General features: G+C 38.4%; 1 protein-coding gene across 3 annotated transcripts in view; it reads right to left on the bottom strand.

Annotated features, from left to right (window-relative positions):
- Window positions 1–20,948, bottom strand: part of cbwd2.L (COBW domain containing 1, gene 2 L homeolog) — a 40,217-nt gene extending 19,269 nt beyond the window's left edge. The window contains exons 1-9 of one of the 3 annotated variants that reach the window (XM_041581023.1): window positions 20,848–20,948; window positions 17,968–18,073; window positions 17,201–17,287; window positions 9,016–9,112; window positions 7,711–7,802; window positions 5,630–5,689; window positions 5,099–5,136; window positions 984–1,030; window positions 439–525 (exon numbers count right to left, since the gene is read on the bottom strand). In XM_041581023.1, the coding sequence (XP_041436957.1) occupies window positions 439–525; window positions 984–1,030; window positions 5,099–5,136; window positions 5,630–5,689; window positions 7,711–7,802; window positions 9,016–9,112; window positions 17,201–17,287; window positions 17,968–18,064 (605 nt within the window). In that variant the 5' untranslated portion in view covers window positions 18,065–18,073; window positions 20,848–20,948. 3 annotated transcript variants of the gene reach the window in all.
- Window positions 20,949–21,384: the final 436 nt, after the last annotated feature.

Genomic DNA, 21,384 nt, shown 5'->3' with positions numbered 1-21,384 from the left:
ATACAACTAAAGGGAAATGTGACTTATGCAACAACCTTGCTTAACTAAAGGAAAATATACCCATTTGCAAACGTATTGCTTATCGTATTTTTATTTTTCTATAAATGTACAGTAAAACATAAGTATAGGTTATTTTTATAAAGGTTATTTTTTACAGAGAACCTTATATATATATCTACAAATGTATATTTCCTAGAAGAGGGATTGGCAAAAGCATTTACCCTGTGAAAATAAAATAAAATTGCAGTTACATGACAGATGTTGCCAATTTATTATATAACATGGATCCTATTTGTTATCATGTATAAGGACCCAAAAATGTTTAACCACAAAGGGTTCTTGAGCCACCGATGTCTGAAAACCTCCACTTTTTAAGTCCGAAAGCACAGAAGTTTAAAAGAAAAACAAAATAAAGAATATCACTACTGTGGCATTTACCTCACAGCTGATCTCACGGCATCCAGTTTTTCTTCTGAAACTAAATCTGTTTTGTTTATGATTAGTACATCAGCCAAAGCCACCTGTCTGAGAGACATAATTAATACAGAATACTGATTAAGTACTTACATATAAGCCCAGTTAAATGCACACATATAAAAGAAAAAATGGAGGGTGACAATAATCTCGGTTATAACAGAGATTACTTACTAGCAGAGAATGGTATGGTCCAGGGTATATTTAATTTTTATACCACACTGCTCTATAATTTTGCCTACATATTTTGATGTACAATTTCTGTTTTTTTTGTGGCATCTGTAGATTTTTATTGGTTTCCTGGCTCCCCACTTCTTATTAATTTAGCTAGGATGTGCTATAGTGGTCTGAGTTCTAGGAAAAAGGAATTCTGATGATGCAGAGTCTAGATGCACCATGAGTAGGGTAAGGGCAATAATATCATTGTGAAAAGAAAAGGCTGCATTTTTACTACTTATTGTCTTAACAAATAAAACTGTTGAAGCTCACTTCCACGCTGTAAACTTTACCTTGCTGCCTCATTGATAAGACCCTCTGGTTTTTCCTCTTGAATGTGCTAGAAAAAAAGTAATATGTCACCAAGATTTAAAAAGTACATTTCAGAAAAGTCATTGTATACAGTAATATGCCATAAAGCAATGTATGTAAAAAAACAGAATCCATCACGCATGCAATTGGGAGATGTTACTGTCTTAAATTTATATCAGCAGGTATTGTGTAACCCTACTTATTAGTACAGTGCTACATACAGTATGCAGGTGCTTTATAAATACTTTATAAACATACAGATGCACTGAAGAAAAAATATGAACATTCTCGTATTATATAAATATATCTTACATTATAATGTTTTAGCTCTAAGTGTTTACAATTATCCTCACACCTTTGTATAAACTTAATTTCCTACTAATGTACATTTCACATGCCCCAAAATAAGACAATCCCATAACAGGAAAATCTGCTACACAGACATATTTAGCCCAAACCCTAATTTACCTTGGATTCTGTCATGATTTTTATGATGTATTTTTTATTTCTAAATTACACTGTTTACACTGCAAATAATTCACTCTACAATATAAAATTTCATTCCTGAACAGCAAGTGTTTGTGCAAGTATTTCTTTTAGTTGTAAGTTTTGGTGTGCAGACAGCCATCTCAGGTCATTTTGCCTGGTCATGTGATTTCAGAAAGAGCCAGGACTTTAGGATGGAACTGCTTTCTGGCAGTGACATCTAGTAACTGCTGAAACGAAAGTGAAAGTAATTACTTGCCCCGCCTCTATGCTTAAGGCATAGAAGAGGGGCAGGCAATACTTGATTGACAGCTGAGATTTTTAAATGAGTTTACAACAGCTATGAATGCTTTAATAAAAAAAGAATTTGGATGTCATGTTTAATTTGAAAAGGACTTTTATTATACAGCTTTTTATGTCTGGGTGACAGGTCCACTTTAAAGAAACTTGTGTAGTAGTGGTCACAAAATGTATAACCTGCAAGAGACCCAACCCCACACCCATGCAAACCTACATACACTTTCTTTTTACTTTATATCATGGAGGGGAAGTAGCCTGTTCCTGACACCACCAAAGGGGAAGACAAGCCAGAAAATCCGAGCAATTGGAAGGAGTTAGAGTTGAAAGTAGTAGGTCTAGCAATACCTGCTGGACCCTCAACCTGCCAAACTCACAACTGTAACCCTCATTAATTATACACACCTGTTGAATGGGTTACCCCACTGCTCTGACAGTTATTGGATACACTTGTGCATTACTACTGTGCAGCTTATGCAGTTTTACTACCTATATAATTTTTTTCCCCAAGTGTGACTTTTTGCTTCCACAAAAACAATCAATGTGCTTTAAAATGTTGTGTAAATTCCTGTTAAATGCACCTTCATAAATAGGTGCACCACAGCGGTTGCATTTTTACAGTATCAAGCTTTAATGGTCTCTTTCAGTTACAAAGTTCCTTTAACAGGATTCTTGTGACCCCACCAATATCCCAATCAATTAAAAATTATAGATAAGAAGAAAGCATCTTTCAGCACCTGTATACAAAAGGGATTTATCCAATTTAAAATGTCAGTCCATTAAATGAAAACTTCTGGTTTAACAGCTGCAAAATGTTGGATGCATGGCAGAACTAATTGTTTTCAAAGAGATACTATTGGCCTGTAATCTAATGTATTATATTCCATATATTTGCACTATTAAGAAATTATTTCCTTTAGTCATGCAGACTCTACATATAACTCAAAAACAAAAATTCTACAGCATTTACTCATGCAGTTAAAAATAATTATTAACTTAAGAGATATTAAATCCAGTTCAAAATCATGTGACGTTGTGTTGTCCAATCGTTTGTCCATGATAAAAATGAATATTTCCGATCTCTGGGTGACATTCCCATTAAGCTGATCGTTCATATCAATTACCACTTCACTTTCAATTTAGCAGTGTAGCTGTGCAGTGACATCCTGGAGATGGGTCTGTGGTTGATCCAGGCCTGTGAAGCATGACACTCTTTAAATTGCTCCCTATTCTTCTTATGTCACTGCTTGTATTCCCTTAAATGAAACCCAGCTATTGAGGTCAAGACTCTCTGGCAAAGGAATGAACACGCAAGCAGGGCAGCTGCACAAAAGCACAAAGTTACTTATTTCTGTGCCTTCTGAAAATGGAAAGTTTCTATTATACTGTCAGTCTGTCAGAGGTGTGAGGGATTAATGTTTTTTTTAATAATGTACAAAGACTTATTAGCTTACAAAGTAGTTCAGCATTTTATATTTATATAATTTGCTTTTCCATTCTTTGACAGAATTTATTAAACATCCGCCAAAAAATATATATATTTTTTTGCTTTTCATGTCTTTTTGCCTTCTAGAAAGTGAGACAAGACTAAGGGGGTTATATATCAAAGGTTGAGTTTGTGAGGTTTTTTTCTCTACCTCGAATAAACTCACAGCTGGAATGTTTGCTTATTTATGAAGAAACCCGAATGTTAAAAACTCAAATCAATGCAATCAGTGGAAAAACTTGAATACTCTAATTGATCGTGTTAACAACCAAAAAAAACTTGAATAGATTTTAGAGCGAAAAACCATTTTATAAAAAAAAAAAAAAAAAAAAAAGAAAATCATGAAGCCTAAATAATCTTTAAATACAGTAGTTCAAAGGACCTCTGCCATCGACTTCTACATGACCTCGACAGGTTTTAGCTGGTTTATTTTCAGATTCAGGTTTTTTGCAGCTTTGGGGCATAATAAATCTCAAAAAATTTGAGTTTTTTTAGTTCTGAAACTACCCTCTAAAAACTCAAATTTTCCTGGAAAAACACAACTCGGCCTTTAATTAATAATCCTCTAAATGTCACAGAAGTGCTTGCTATGCTAGCAAGGTGGGAACTAAATCTGATGATAAAAAATAGCATCATATAGAACTCATGATGGGTGAAAAAATTCGCCTTGCGTGAATATGTGGCAAATTTTCGAGTTTTGCAAAACTGGCGCAAAAATTTGTCTGCGTCAAAATCAATTTGGATGCGTGTCGGAAAAGTCGTTTGCGGCAAAACCGTCACGCTTCAGCACTATCCGGACGCCCATTGACTAACGCTGGCGTCAAAATTTACTCGAGCGGCAAAATACGCATTTCTATAATTTTTCTCTAAATATAACCTTTTTAGATTTTCTGCCAGTTGCCATTATTATATGAAAATGTATAGTGTTGAAATGAACATTCATTTCAGTTCATTTACATGACACTGAATAATTTGATCTAATGATAATAGGGCTTATTTACAAAGCAGGATGCAAAGTGCATAAAATGGCTGCAGTGGGCCATTTCTTTGCACACCATGTTCTGCATTGTGTAAGTTGCCACTCTGCTTTGCACTTGAGCCCTGGGAAATGAAAAATGACCTCCAATATCTGCAACAACAATGCCAAATCTGAAGCCCCCACCTATAAAGCTTACTGCATCCCTCAGTGCTGGGAGGTGTAATACAATTAATTAACTGGGCAGTAACAGGTTGAAGCAATTCATTGTTGTATCTGACACCAGTATCAATGTTATTTTTCTCTACAGACATTTGCAAATAAAAAAGAAAAACTATAAAGTCAGGGGAAAATTTAATTTCTAACACCTCTTTTTTACTCTAAAAATTCTTACCACTGAACCCAACCCTTTCCCCACAACGTGTCTTCATGGCAGAGTCAAGAAATATTGCTTGGCAGTAAAGAAGCTGTTTACATTGCATAAAAAGTATTTTAATTAAAATATGAATTTAAAGGAGAACTAAACTCTTGCAAGCACATGGTTTTTTGGCCCCTACTTTAGTTTTCCTGCTGAATTATACATTTTGGAAGTGTAGAGGGTTTATTCCTTTTAATGTAGGGTCTACAGAATTCTTTCTACAGGGTATTATAATACTAAGGCAATATCACAGATAAAGCAAGCACAAAATAATGAACATACACAAATGAAAGTTTAATCTATAGTGGCTCTTTTACATATATATAAAAATATGAGAGTTTTTTTGCAGCAATATCATGTACTGTATATTTATAAGTAACTTTTCTGTTTCACTGTACTTATTTCTGTCCCGCTTCTTATCAAGTTATCTTACCTGCAGTGCATATTTAGCATCCACTACAGATACAATGCCTGTAAAAGTACAAATAAACATAGGTAAATGGTACATTGCCTATCCACAAAACTAAAAACAAAATAAATTGACTTCAATGTTTATTTTTACCTTTCTTTTGTTTTGGAGAGGATGATTTTTATTTATGAAATGTTTAATATGGCAAAGAAAAAAAATCTCCAGTACACAGCAGTGATAATTTCCCATGATGCAATACAAGACAGCAGCTGGGTATACAGGTTAGGCTGCTGGAAAACTACTCCTGCTGTAAAGATAATTACTTAATTACCATTGATGTAACATTTGCAGAGATGTGAAAACCTAACATTTGCTATGCAGGGCCTGATCTGCCCATTGACAAACACAATGAGCCAAATTGGCCAATATAGACCTACATCTAACTGTTCAGTAGTCAGATACCACAGAGCACTTATGCAATTCCATATGTTTATCACTATATAAAGACACCTATACTTTTTAATAGCATTTACTGTTTTGCAGATGTTTGCTTACCATCTAAGTATATGTCACTTCCTAGTTCAGCATCAACCCAAAACATTGAGGCTACTGCGCCTATCAGAAGACAGAAATGCCCAAGCGCAAGTTAATAAGGTAAAATCACACTCATACAAACAAATAACAAGGAAATGTACTAAGCAACATCATCAAAACAAAATGTAGCAAAACCTTGTAATGTTCAATAATTGTTACAGTCTAATAGAGGGTTAAAGTAAACCACTTCTGCATCCTATGGCATCTTTACTGCATGCCCATTGTTGACCACCCTCAACCCAATAAGCAGTGACTGTGACATTTTTAGTAAAAAGGCTAACACTTGCATAAATAGTAAAATATATTAAACGTTTTGCTCCTTTCTTAGCACCACTTCTGCCAAAAGAAACATTAGCAGTGGAAAGGAAATAAATATTGCACATTCTCAAACCCTCAGCAGACTTCTACATGACAGGGCTGTCTTTAGGCATGAGGAACTAGTAGGAAAGCAATGATAACAGGGCTCGCTGAGATGTTCTGAGCTGTCTCTCAAACATGAGATGTGGCCTTCCAGACATCACTGAATGTCAACATTGTAATACTTGTCAGCTGCAGGAAATGCTCAGCCAAGCAAGATATAGCAAGGGCCAAAGGACCTAATGGCTTTCTGATACCTATTGATTTGATTCCCAAAAAGCTTAATAGTTTTCCAATTTGGCTGAAATGTGGTTTGCCACGAACAAGAGTTGAATTAATGTCCTCTCTTCAAGAAATTACTTTAGCATGACAATTATTTAGCCTTGAACGAGAGTGTGTCAGGCTGCCAAATACAAATAAGTGAATTGTCAGTAACATTTCTCCACTTCGGACATAGTAACAGAAGTTTCTTCAATTTGGCAGACCAAATGTAAAAACACAAGGAAAGTACAATTACTATACAATGATTTTAAATTAAGTCAAATTAAATTAAGGATGTCCTACAGAACCACAAAAGCAGTTACTGAAAGCAGTTACTGAATATACATATATATATATATATATATATATATATATATATACATATATATATATATATATATATATATATTGCTCCACATTTACACTTAATAGATTAATGGCTCTGCTTCTAAGAAGGTACCATATAAATAAATACATTTTTTTTTCAACTTAAAGGAGACATATAGGATAAATTGGAAAAACCTTAATTTTGTAGACAATAATGTATATTATATGGTGGTGGTTTTACTTTTGGCTGAAATATTGTCTTCAAAATCAGCTCCTATATTTGAGCTCCCCATAGATGTTCTCTAGTCCCTGTCCATGTTACAAATGAGGGGTGGGTGTGTCCTAACAGACCCTGCCAGAAGCACAGTAGGAGGGAAATAGCTAATCACAGCCCTGCAGTCACACAAGCACAGACAGACTTCAGGTCCCTATCAGGTCAGCCTAGCTGCTGATTGGTTTCTATCGTACAGTGCAGTGTGCTGATTTCTGCTGGCTCCTCTGCACAGCCAGACAATTCAGCAGGCAGGAGGTAAAACAGGTGGGTGTGGCTAGTAGGGTTTTTGCAGAGATTTTCAATAAAGTAACCAGAAACCCAACTTTTTAAAGAACATGTCTTCTATATCTAAAAGAGTTTAATGCACTGGTACATTCTTGTTTTTTACATAACATGTCTCCTTTAAATATAGTAAAATATACATGATACAAAGTTTGTGTCTTGCAACTGTCTCTAGGACCATAAACTAGGGGTAGACAGAAGGGGTATATGCCAAGCACCTCCCCCCACCCCCCAGTGTTACGTCTTAGACACATGCCTCTCTTGTCTACCCCTAGTTCCAGCCCTGATAGAGTAAGGGGGATACCTGGTGCATTTGCAGTAGATCAGGTTCTTCTGCACATGTGCAGATAGGGGGGTGGAGGGGGCTGAGGTCTTGTGTTTTTGGGCCGCACCGGAGTATTGTTTACATCTATTAGAAGACTGCTTTACCAGCCAGTTACTACAGGGAACCTTACAGTGTCAATGCAGGGCCTGTAAAAGGGTAATAATTTTGGAATAGTTATGGTATCTAGAGTAGAATGGAACTGTAATCAAATGATACCTGGATCTGCTAATCCTGTTGTTTCCAGCAATATATAGTCAAACTTCCCTTTCTTCTGCATAAGATTTTCAATGGCTTTTAGACCATTGTCTCTGTAATACATATGCAAAGGCAGAAAAATATTTAATCATACAGTAAAGACTTGAGGGTATTGTAATTTCAGCAGCTTTACTTATATTTTACAAAGAATATTTCCAAATTGGCATTTACTTTGGAACAGGTTTTACTGCACAAAGACGCATGTATTAATTGGCCACCTACACCTCTGTGGGTCTACACTCCCAGGACAGTAAGCACAGGAACAATCAAAACAAGATTTGTGTGAACAAGACTAATAGGTTACAATGGTATACGGGTTCATGTGAATGATATGCCTGTAAAGCACCACTTAAAATGTGTCGGTCCTACAAAAGGTAATTAAATCGTTTTTTTCTCCATACCCGAAAATACAAATCAGAATAGTTAAACGGAATAAATGAAAATATGTTTTGCAACTGCAATGCACTACACACCAAAATGCATAGGAGGACAAAGTTAATTATTAGTTGAAACGGTCTCTTAAAAAGTGACTGATTTCTAGTAAGCTACAACTCTGGGTTGGATGCAGTAGTTAGCTAAATGTTTAATAACTTCATGCAAATTCTATAAAGCCTAAAGGTGGCCAAAGCTGACCAAGTATCCTCTTCGCACAACTGGGCACCATACACATACTAATAATTGTATGAAACAGTTGTTACTTAGCTAGCTTAGAACTCTTATTAAATCAAAATAGCACAATCAATATAATGTAAATTCTCTAAATGCGAAATAAATACTATAAAGCATTGGCTATGTTTTTCCTCTCAAAAACTGAACTAAATGTTCCACTAGACTGAGGCTTTACATTTAAAAACCCTTAAAGTTAAGTGTTTAGTAAATTTTCCTTTTAAATAAATATGTACAGGTTCCAAAAGTACTACCCATTTTTCTGCTCATTATATTTCTGGTATAACAAAATTGACATAAGACAAATGTTTCACTTCTCCACAGCAGTATGTGTAAAGCAGTCATAAACTAACCACAGTCCATGAGGCAGCCCCAGCCCCATTTTTTTGGTACTATGAAAACCAATAAGGCACCAGCCAGGAATACATCACCTAAATAATTTATCAGATTTAAAGGCAATATATAGCCAATGCACTCCATTGGAACTAGTTTAGTCTTAGTCTGCAACATGATCAATATTTGGTTTGGAGCTATGTAATCACTTTCATTGATGGAATAAAATAAATATGTGACACATACACCGAAATAAGTAATACTTACTTTACTGAGCAACACAGACAGCCATTCCTTAATTCCAACCATTCTTCGTACAGTTCGCCAGCTTGACTTATTGCTAAAGACTTCTCCACAGCACTTCCTGTGAACAGCACATTTTCCCTTAGTGAGACAACACTGCTTTTTAACATAGCTTGACCATTTTTAAAGGCAAACTAAAGCTTAAATAAAGAAGTAGCTAGAAATGCTATACATTATGTTTTAGGCTTCTGTACCAGCCCAATGCAAACGCAGTCTTTTAGCAGTAAAGATCTGTCCCTCCAAAGATGCCCCAGTAGCTCTTTTCTTCTGATTCACTGCACATGCTCTGTGCTGCAGTCACTTACTGAGCTTAGGGACCGATTCAAAATATACAGTACACATAGAATATAAACATCACTGTATAAAGCGGTTTAGTAATTAATACAGATAATTTTGACATGGCAGCACAGAAACCAGTGCAACTAGCATCATAATTTACCCTGTAGCATTAGCTTATATTACAGGCAAACCTTATTTTCTGCTTCATAAATTGCGAAGACACCTAAACTTAGCTTCTCAGCACCTGCTCAGAGCCCACTGAGCATGTGAGTGTTGCAGACACTTTCCAAGATGGTGACCCCTGTGACAAGTTTGAGATCCTGGATCATTGCTGCTATTGAGAAGGTAAAACTTTAGACTTGGTTCTCCTTTAAAGCAATGCCCTAGTCACATATGTACTAAAGCCCTTCAATACAACATCAGTAATATCAAATATACATATTGATGAAGGTGTTATTTGCATGCATTATTACAACCAGCACATGCTTACTGGGCAAGATTTTCTTGCTCTAGCTCCAAACCCCCTTGAAGCCCAATCAGAAAACACACACATTCATTCAGTGATAAGGCCATGTGCAACATCCTCAAGGGAATTACAAAACACGGTAGGGTTTGCTTTAAACGAACAGCATTGCCATTATCAGAGATATACAGTCATATGAAAAAGTTTGGGAACCAGCCTGCATAATAATTTACTCCACTTTCAACAAAAAAAGAGAACAGTGTTATGTCTTTCATTTCCCAGGAACATCTGAGTACTGGGGTGTTTTCTTTTTTTTTTTTTTTTTTTTATTAACAATTTGTCAAAAGTTTTAACAATTTTCCTTTTACAGGAGAAAGGATTGAGTCAAGAAGAGAAAGAAGAGCGGGAAGAAGAGGAGAGAGAGAAGAGAACTACCTGGGGTTGGTCACTGGCATATGCGAACACTGCAGATAAATAATAAAGAGAAAGATAAAGAGACCCAAGATAAAAAAACGAATTCTGGTAAGGATTAAATAGTCCATTGGGCTGTTCTCTCATATAGTTGTATGCGGTCCACTTCCGACTGGACTTCCGCAGCAGATGGTAGCGAGGGACTTTTCCAGTTCCTAGCCAACAGGCTTCTACTGGCTAACAATATTTGAATAGTCTGTCGTTTGGTTGGTTTATCCATTTGTATTGCAAACAGACCAAGTAGGGCCATTCCTGGGGACAGTGTATGGGATATTCCTGTGGAGTCCGTTATCATTCGGTTGACCATAGACCAGTATCTTTGTGCAATGGGACATGCCCACCAGATATGCAGCAGAGTTCCAACATCCAGCTGGCACCTCCAGCAAACATTTGGTACCTCGGGGAAGGCTTTATGTAGTTTCTCCGGAGTCATATACCATCGGTACATTATTTTTGCAGTTAGCTCATGATGGTTAAGTGCCCTAGAGAATTTGGACGTTTGACCAAAGAGATACTCCCACGCCTCTAGATCTATCGACAGTTGCAAGTCGTTTTCCCACGCTGCCTTCGCCGACAGCAATTGACTGGATGTGTTTTGCATAAGAGTATTATAGACTAGAGTGATTCCTTTCTGGGATCTTTGGGTATGCCAACATTTCGTTTCATATCTAGTCGGTGGGTTTGCACTCTGCCAGCCATTTGCCTGAAAGTAGTGTTGAATCCGGAGATAGGAATAAAGTTGGGTGTCAGGCAGGCCATACGCTGATTTTAAGCTGGAAAAGAGTTTCATCCCATTCTGATCATAAAGATCTCCAATTTTAGTTATACCTTGTTGTTGCCAGGTTTTTAGGTTCAGGTCCGGAATGACGTCTCCAAGAATAGAGATGGGTGCCAACACTGATAATGGGTTGCTGAGCTGTCTATTAGCGTTTACTGTATACCAAGTTGTCAATGTAGCATTAATCGGCGGAGACAACTGACCCAAATTTGTGTGAGAATGCTTTCCCAGAGTCCAGACATGTGAGAGGCTAGTGTGGCCAGAAAGGGATTTGTGGAGCCAATTCTCCATGTCCACCCACTTCTTACTCCCGTGGGGTAAATGCCAATCAGCCATTTGCTCCAAAATTGTGGCTTTGTAATAGGACTGTAAGTTTGGACAGGCCAGCCCTGCTTTTCTTTTTTGTGCGTACAGCACTGCTCGAGAGATCCTTGGTTTCCGATAGTTCCATATAAAAGAGAGAAGCAGTCTCTGGATTTGTTGGAAAAAGGAGTTATACAGTGGGATGGGCAACGCTCTAAATTTGTATAAGATTTTGGGAATTATCAGCATTTTGATTGCGTTTATCCGCCCCAACCAAGAGATGTATGTCGTCTGCCACATATTCAAGGTCGTCTGCGTGTCCCTTAGCATGGATGCAAAATTATATTTGTAAAGTTGTGTCGGGTCTGCTGTAATTTCCACACCAAGATAGTGGATTGCTGTAGTCTGCCAGTCCATCTCATATTTAAGCTTAAAATTAGATGTAGCCGGCTCAGACAAAGAAATGGGTAGTGCTTGGGTCTTAGTGATATTAAGTTTATAATATGTCAACCTGCCAAAGTGTCCAATCAAATCAAACAGTTCCTGTAAGGCAATGTCAGGGTTAGTGAGCAATATCGCAATATCATCTGCAAATAGTAGGACTTTATGGTTCAGAGGTCCTATTGTCACACCTTGAATTCTCTGGGAGTTCCTAATGGCTTGGGCTAGTGGCTCTATACTTAAAATGTAAATAAGAGGCGACAGCGGGCATCCTTGTCTAGTACCGTTCGACAGGGGGAAGGCTCTAGACAAGAATCCATGAATGTTGACCTGGGCCGTTGGATTAGAATAAAGGGCTAAAATAGCCGTGATAATGGAATTAGGAATGCCAAACTCCTCTAAAACTAATTTTAAGTAAGTCCAGTTCACTCGGTCAAACGCTTTCTCAGCGTCTAAAGCTAACAGGATTGAGGGGATTCTGTATTTATGTACCTGATGGATCATGGTAATGAGCCTCCTCGTATTATCATGCAACTGGCGACCCTTAACAAAGCCAGATTTTAAGATCACTATTTAACAACGATATAGGACGATAGTTAGCACACTTGGTACTGTCTTTCCCCGGTTTCAATATAGTTGATATATATGACTGCAACATTTCTTGGGGGAACTGCCCAGTAGTCGCTGCAGCATTCAAAGCTCTAGTCAGGTAGGGGGCAAGGACATTGGCGAAAGCCTTGTAGTATCTATTTGTAAAGCCATCTGGGCCCGGGGCTTTGTTTTGTGGCAGATTTTTTATTTCCTGTAGGACCTCCTCCCTACTGAGAGGGGCTATTAAAGCTGGGATCATAGAAGAGGGCAGGAGTGGCAAAATTAGTTGTTGTAAGAATAATTTGATATCAACCGCTAAAGGTTGCGCTGTGGAGGAACTATCTTTTAAATTGTATAAGTCGCTATAAAATTGGGCAAACACATCCGCTATGTCAGTGGGGTTTATTTTAGTCTCTTGGGCAGGTGTCTGAATCTTGTCAATGCGATGATACATTCGCTGTTTTATAAGTTGCCTTTTAAGAATGGCAGTCGCTCTATTTCCCATGGCATATTGCATGCTTTTAAGTTTGATAAGTTGGTTATGACACTTGCTAAGAATAAGTAGGTTAACCTCTTCTTTAAGTCTATTTAGGAGGGTTACAATGTCAGGCGTGGGGGAAGCCCTTTTTTTCTGCTCTAGATCCTGTATACTTTTAAGTAACTGTTCCTGGTGAGCTTTCGCTACTTTTGCTTTATGGGAGGCTATACTGATTAGTTGTCCTCTAAGCACCGCCTTATGTGTACACCAAAGCGTTAAGTCAGCTGTGTCTTTGCTATCATTGTGAAGGAAAAATTCAGTTAGATTATTTGTTAGTTGGTTACTGACAGCTTTATCCATTAACAGAGCGTTATTAAGTCTCCACGGGGGTCGCGTAGTAAACCGATATTTTTCCTGCAGTGTGAATGCGACCACGGAATGATCAGTCCATGTCGTATTTCGAATTGTACATTGGGAGATTGCATTAAAAGTTTGAGGTTGGGTCAAGAATAGGTCTATTCTAGTGTAGGACTTATGGTGGGGCGAATAATACGAAAAATCCTTCAAAGTTGGATTTTGCACTCTCCAGACATCATACAGGTTATATTGAGCTAGCAATTTCGTAAATGTCAGGGATTTTTTGGTCACCTCTGTACAGTATTGTGGGGGTAATGCAGTTGCCGGTGGTGATCTATCCATGTTGGGGTCTAAAACATTATTAAAGTCTCCGCCAATGATAACAGTACCCTGCTTATAATTCTGAAGTTGCTCAAGAGCTTGTTTCAGGAACAAATTTTGGTTTGTGTTGGGGGAATAAAGATTCACTAGCGTATACTGCTGTTGGTTCACAGTGCATACAACAATTAAACACCTGCCATTGGGGTCAGCTAAATGTTGCACACTTGCAATATTAAGGGTCGTCCTAGCTAAAATAGCTACACCCCGTTTTTTAGTTTGCGAAGGTGCCGCTGCTATCATTTTATAATATTTATTGCCAATAGACATTTGATCTTTCAAACAGAAATGCGTTTCCTGAATCCAAACAATATCCGCCTGATGCTTCTTGCATTCTGCAAGGGCCAACAGACGTTTGTGAGGGGTGTTCAGGCCCCTAGCATTAATAGACATGCATTTAAGTACCATATTGACTAATAGAATTGCTATTCTGTGTCCATGCTAGCTGACCCCTTAGCAGTATATCAACATGCCAGAACAACATAATTGCCAGTCTCCCAGGAAGAGGTAGAAAAGGGTAGAAAAGAAGAAGAAGAAAGGAAAACCAAAAAAGGAAAACATACAATGTAGAACTTATGTACAGTCCATCCAGCGCATGCGGCTGGTCTCTTGTTGCATACATGCCCAGAAGCGGGCAGACAGTCCTGCAATGGGAGAGAAAGTGGTAGGGGGGTAGTAACGAGGGTGTAAAAACTCAACTGTTCCCGTTCCGGTGCCTGGAACATATACTAAAGTGGTCGACCCAGGGTTGGGGTTGTGGTTCCATGAAGCATGGGTAATCAAGTGTTTGCATGGCCGTCCCCCTTTTCTTTATCAGTACCAACATGCATCTTCCCAAGTTGTTGACTCGACTTGAGTGGCGCTGTAAGTGGCACGTTCCACTTCGCTAGTGCCTGCTTCCCTTCGTCCACAGTTAAAATTGTTTTTGTGGAATTCTGCCAATGAACCAATAGCTTTGTAGCGAAACCCCATTTATACGGTATATCGTGTTGGCGAAGAATTTGCGTTATGCCAGCTAATTCACGCCTTTTAGCCATGGTAGCCGCAGAGAAATCAGCAAAAGCTTGTACTTTCCCATAGGGCTCTGGGAACGATTTGTGTTGCCTGGAATAGCGCAGCAAGTTTTCCTTTATATGAAAGAAGTGAATCCGTAGTATGGTATCTCTGGGGGCCTCACTTGGCGCATTTCTAGGCTTGGGGATCCTGTGGATCCTATCAATGAGGAGATGGTCAGCAGGTGTTTCTGGGAGCAAAGCAAGTATTAGATCCTGTGCATATTGACAGAGCTGCTGTTGCGTAACATCCTCAGAAATTCCCCGCAGCCTAATATTGTTCCTTCTGGAACGATCCTCTACATCAGCCAATTTACTTTGAAGCATAGAGATCATTGACTCTTGCGCTTCCACTGTATCAGCCATGGTATTATGTGCCTCCACTAACTCCTCCATTTTAGCTTCAATGTGGTCAGTGCGAGCAGCAATCTCATGTAGCTCAGACTTTATGTCCTGCACTGCCTGTTTTTTATCTGAGCATATGTCCTCTCTCAATTGCGCTAGTAGCGCCTTCAAATGCGACTCAGTAATATGCTGTGTACTATCTCTGTACTTAGCTGTCTGCCGCTCCAGTTCAGCGTCGTGTTGTGGAGAGGATCTGCAGGAGGAGGGCTGGGCGCCATCTTGGGAGTCGTCTTGGTTTGGCGTCTTCGGCTGAGAACCATAGAATGCGGTGAGTCGCAGTGGCTGCTGCTTGTCTTTTTTCTTAGGCATGTCTGCAGAGGCTTCCGCTCCCTTTCTCCGCTTAATTTAGAACCCTGGGACTGCTAGAAACTGCACAATATCGGCACCGGGTCAGGAGCCAGGGAGATGTACGTGCGCTCACATGCGCTCTTAGGCCACGCCCCCTACTGGGGTGTTTTCTGAACAAAGATGTTTAGTGAAGCAGTATTCAGTTGCATGAAATGAAATCAAATGTGAAAAACTGGCTGTGCAAAAAATTGGGTATCCTTAAAATGTTGCTAATTTAAATGCATTTAACTGCTCAATACTGATTACTGGCAACACCAAATTGGTTGGATTAGCTCGTTAAGCCTTGAACTTCAGAGGCAGGTGTGTCCAATCATGAGAAAAGGTATTTAAGGTGGCGCTTTTGTTTGACTCTCCTCTGAAGAGTGACAGCATGGGATCCTCAAAGCAACTCTCAAAAGATCTGAAAACAAAGACTGTTCGGTATCATGGTTTAGGGGAAGGCTACAAAAAGCTATCTCAGAGGTTTAAATGGTCAGTATCAACTGAAAGGAATGTAATCAGGAAATGGAAGGCCACATGCACGGTTGCTGTAAAACCCAGGTCTGGCAGGCCAAGAAAAATACAGCGGCATATGCTGAGGATTGTGGATTGTGAGAATGGTTACAGACAACCCAAAGACCTGCAAGAACATCTTGCTGCAGATGGTGTATCTGTACACCATTCTACAATTCAGCACAATTTGCACAAAGAACATATGAATGGCAGAGTGATGAGAAAGAAGCCCTATCGCCACAAACAGAGTCGCTTGTTGTATGCAAAAGCACATTTAGACAAGTCACAGTCATTTTGGAACAAAGTGCTTTGGATTGATGAGACAAAAACTGAGTTATTGGGTCATAACAAAAAGCACTTTGCATGGCGGAAGAAGAACACCGCATTCCAAGAAAAACACCTGCTACCTACTGTCAAATTTGGTGGAAGTTCCATCATGCTGTGGGTCTGTGTGGCTAGTTCAGGGACTGAGGACTTTGTTAAAGTCGAGGGTCGGATGAATTCAACCCAATATCAACAAATTCTTCAGGATAATGTTCAAGCATTGGTCACAAAGTTGAAGTAATGCAGGGGTTGGATATTCCAACAAGACAATGGCCCTAAACACACTTCGAAATCTACAAAGGCATTTATGCAGAGGGAGAAGTACAATATTCTGGAATGGCCGTCACAGTCCCCCCACTTGAATATCATGGAAAATTTATGGGATGATTTGAAGCAGGCTGTCATGCTTGGCAGCCATCAAATTTAACTGAACTGGGGAGATTTTGTATGGACAAATGGTAAAAAAATACTACCATCCAGAATCCAGACACTCATCAATGGCTATAGGAGGTGTCTAGAAGCTGTTACATTTGCAAAAGGAGGCTCAACTAAGTATTGATGTTATATCTCTGTTGGGGTGCCCAAATTTATGCACCTGTCTAATTTTATTATGCATATTGCATATTTTCTGTTAATCCAATAAACGTTATGTCACTTATGAAATAATACTGTTTCAATAAGGCATGTTATATATTAAAAGGAAGTTGCTACTTTTAACGCTCAGCCAATGATAAACAAAACGCCAAAGAATTAAGAGGGGTTCCCAAACTTTTTCATATGACTGTATGTTTGCTTTAATATTAGCACAGGCCATGCTTGACAATTGCATTCACTGTGTTTGGGCCTGGGACAGTTAAACTCTTGCCTACTAATACAAAATGTGTGAACAGTGTTTAGTGGGCTAGTTACTATATGGTCTATGCTAACCTAATGTTACATGCAGTTATCGACTACTTCATTCACAATTCTGAAATCAGAACATTCTTTACCTTCCCCAAACTCGTTGATTATGACAGCAATTCTTTTGTTGTGCTGTTCTGTCAGAATGTAGTTCAACAGCGTAGTTTTTCCTGCACCTTTAAAATAAGAGGTATAAAAATTAACATTAGAACATGCATTTCCATAAAGATCTCAAACTATTATTTAAATATAATAGGCTAAAATAGAACTGATTTTATAACCAAAGTGAACAGAAGCCTGATCATTTATAAACCAAGATAATATTCTAGGATGGACACTATTTTTAAACAATGTTGAACTTTACAGCCATAATGCACAATATTAACACAGTACTGAAGAAAACAGCTCTTTAAGCACAAAGGGAGCAGTGCAAAGGAAAAATACTTTCCCCCAGACTGATGAACAAAATCATTATGGGGAAGAATTTTCAATACTGTACTTTGCTACTTTTTTGGTATCTATTCCTAGATTTCAGGTATTTGGATCATTATGTTTTTTGGAAGGCTGCCCTGCTGATACCAAGGCTTTTTTGGGGAAAAAACTGTGTGTCACCCCTACTGAGTCAGGTCTCCCAGATTACATACAGATGATTTTAAAAAGGAGTCACTATCTTCGATTTTTGCCCCTTAATAATAACTAGGTTTCCCCAGCAAATTATGGAGCAGTGGACACTCTTGAGCGCTATTTCTAAAAGAAGGCACATATAATTCACCACAGAATTTTGCCAAAAGAATTTTGCCTAGTAATTTAAGTAATTTATTAAAGAATGGACACAGATGTATAAAGAACATCTTACCTAAATAACCTGTAATTATAGTGACAGGGATTTTTTTCTCATCTTGCGTAATATCTGTTATGGGAACAAGTTCTGGGCAGTCCTCCTCATCCTCCATGTAGGCAAACTGCAAAGAAAAAAAATGATAACTAAGTGTTCTTTTCAATGTTCTACATGCACTTCACATGACTTTCAGACTCAATTAACTTCACTATTTTCCAAATTACTAGCAAAGTGACGGACAACATGATAGTGTTACATGGCTTAGATGTGGCCCAACATTAAATTTCACATGGATAATAAAGTAGTTAAATATGATAGTTAAAAACAATCCAGACACCTTATTTCAGTTTGACAGGAGTGACAGACATCAGCAGAGACATTTTCAGTATCAGTAATAAAGTTGTTTTTTTTTTTGTACAGCTAACCAGTGGCTCTTACTAATGATAAACCCTTATGAAAGCCACACTTTTCGTTATGCTGATTTGTATAACTACTTGGTTTGTTTTGGGTATTTAACCTTTTGGGTTTGGCATGACATGTTAAATTAAGGGGATGTAAATTCAGACATAGATTCTGCCTAATGAAAGGAAATGTAATTCTAAGCAACTTTGCAATATACATTCATTACATTTTTTAAACAATCAAAGCTATATATGATGCTATTGCTATTGAAAGCAGCATCCTTTTTGTTCTCTTCCAGCCAAGACTCCCACAATGCCTTGCATGCTTCTTCACTAGCCTGTTAAAGGGGTTGTTCACCTTTGAGTTAACTTTTAGTATGATGTATAAAGGGTGATATTCTAAAACAATAATTGGTTTTCTTTTTTTTATTATTTATGATTTTTGAGTTATTTAGCTTTTTATTCAGTATTCTCCCGCTTGCTATTTTAGCAATCTGGTTGCTAGGGTTTAAATTACCCTAGCAACCATGCATTGATCTGAATAAGAGACTGGAACATAAATAGGAAAGGGACTGAATAAAATAATAAAATTAATAATAAGTAGCAATAACAATAAATGTGTACCCTTACAGAGCATTTGTTTTAAGATTGGGTCAGTGACCCCCATTTGAAAGCTGGAAAGAATCAGAAGAAAATTTCAAATAATTAAAAAACTATAAAAAAAAATTAAATAATTTAAAGTGATTTAGAAATGTCTATTCTGTAACATACGAACAGTTAACTTAAAGGGATACTGTCATGGGAAACATTTTTTTTCCAAAATGAATCAGTTAATAGTGCTGCTCCAGCAGAATTCTGCACTGAAATCCATTTCTCAAAAGAGCAAACAGATTTTTTTATATTCAATTTTGAAATCTGACATGGGGCTAGACATATTGTCAATTTCCCAGCTGCCCCAAGTAATGTGACTTGTGCTCTGATAAACTTCAATCACTCTTTACTGCTGTACTGCAAGATGGAATGATATCAACCCCCTCCCCTTTCCCCCCCAACAGCCAAACAAAAGAACAATGGGAAGGTAACCAGATAACAGCTCCCTAACACAAGATAACAGCTGCCTGGTAGATCTAAGGGTAAGGCCACACTAAGCGATAGCGCGGCGATTTGACTCGCCGCGACTTTTCGCCGCGACTTTTAAACGGCAATCGCTGGCGAAACTTTGGCGCTGGCGTCTATGGGGAATCGCTGCGTAAAAACACACGCGGCGATCTTTTTTCTATTGTCGCTCGAAATCGCCTCGCTAGGCGATTTCGAGCGACAATAGAAAAAAAGATCGCCGCGTGTGTTTTTACGCTGGCAATTTTGCGCGATTCCCCATAGACGCCAGCGCCAAAGTTTCGCCAGCGATTGCGGATTAAAAGTCACGGCGAAAAGTCGCCGCGAGTCAAATCGCCGCACTATCGCTTAGTGTGGCCTTACCCTAAGAACAGCACTCAATAGTAAAAACCCATGTCCCACTGAGACACATTCAGTTACATTGAGAACAGCAGCCTGCCAGAAAGTATTTCTCTCCTAAAGTGCAGGCACAAGTCACATGACCAGGGGCAGCTGGGAAATTGACAAAATGTCTAGCCCCATGTCAGATTTCAAAATGGAATATAAAAAAAATCTGTTTTGAGAAATGGATTTCAGTGCAGAATTCTGCTGGAGCAGCACTATTAACTGATTCATTTTGAAAAAAAAATTTTCCCATGACTTTATCCCTTTAAAGGTGAACCACTCCTATAATAAGCAACCTTCTGCTGCATTATTTTAATAGTCATAAGCAGCAGTGGCAGGGGATTTGACAACCACAATGGGGTACTGAAAGCAATCATAAATGTATATAGAATAATAAATTTGAATTTCTGTAACATCCCACAGGCACAAAGGAAGTGCACGCTTGTCGGTTGCATGGGAGATCCCATCAGAGGAAAGCGATGCAACTAGGCAGCGAGTACTATGCCCAAGTACAACACTGGCTGGCATTGCCATTGGTTATTTTTACCAACCAGGATGGTGAAATTTTCCTTGACGACGTTGGAGCACAATTCCAACAAAACATCTTTGCTTTATGTCAGCATTCCCCATGCTGCTAACTACTTGTAACACTGGTTTCACCTAGCAGCACTATATTGGAAAAGCCTATTCAGCCCAGTTCGTTGCTATTCAAGACATTCTTAAATGTAACTTTGTAATGAGGATATATGTATGGTCTACTATACGAGACTACATTTCTGTTATGTACACTGTAGTAGATTTTATTATTGTTTTTCTTACAAAAATATTACTGGATACCAATCTTGTTAACAGGAAATTTCCCAGAAATGCTATTCGAATCCCAAGCTTTCTGATGAAAACTCATGCATATTTGCCTGCATGCATACACACTTTAGCATCTTAAACATTCCACCAAACACCCCCGCTATTACTTAATACAGCCCGCACTACCATTTACTAGTAAAATGTCCACTTCCTCGGCTTCTACAGGGCAGCTAATCCAGGCGGTGCATTTCTCATCTCGCGAGACTACGACGTAACATTATAAATTTATAAACGCGGTGACGTTGCACGCACGTAGCGTGATGTGAGCAAGGGAGAAGCGCTTCAGTGGCGGAAGTATAGAATGAACGGGAAGTCTGTGCAGGGCATGGCGGGCTTTCGTTCACTAAAAGCAGTTTCTTCTTTTGTCAGCTAACAAAGAAAAAAAAGTCTCTACTCAGAGTTTCATCTTGTGCCAAGGGAACAAAAAAAAAATCATATTTTTCCATGTTTGCAACAATAACTGCTTCCGATGTCAGAGCCACTTCCAAAAAAGGTTTAGCAGAACCTGATAAGTTAATTGACCAAAAGTAATATTGAATCCCGAAAACTAGAGCCATATTTTACACAATGTAGGGAGAAAACATGGGCTAGTTTAATAGAAGGAAATGGGTGACATTGACTACATAATATAGAGTCCTGCTCCAGTGATTTATGTGAAAACTATGGCCGT

This window comes from Xenopus laevis, chromosome 1L (genome assembly GCF_017654675.1).
Source record: "Xenopus laevis strain J_2021 chromosome 1L, Xenopus_laevis_v10.1, whole genome shotgun sequence".
Taxonomy (NCBI): Eukaryota; Metazoa; Chordata; class Amphibia; order Anura; family Pipidae; genus Xenopus; species Xenopus laevis.
This window is presented reverse-complemented; position numbering and strand designations above follow the sequence as displayed.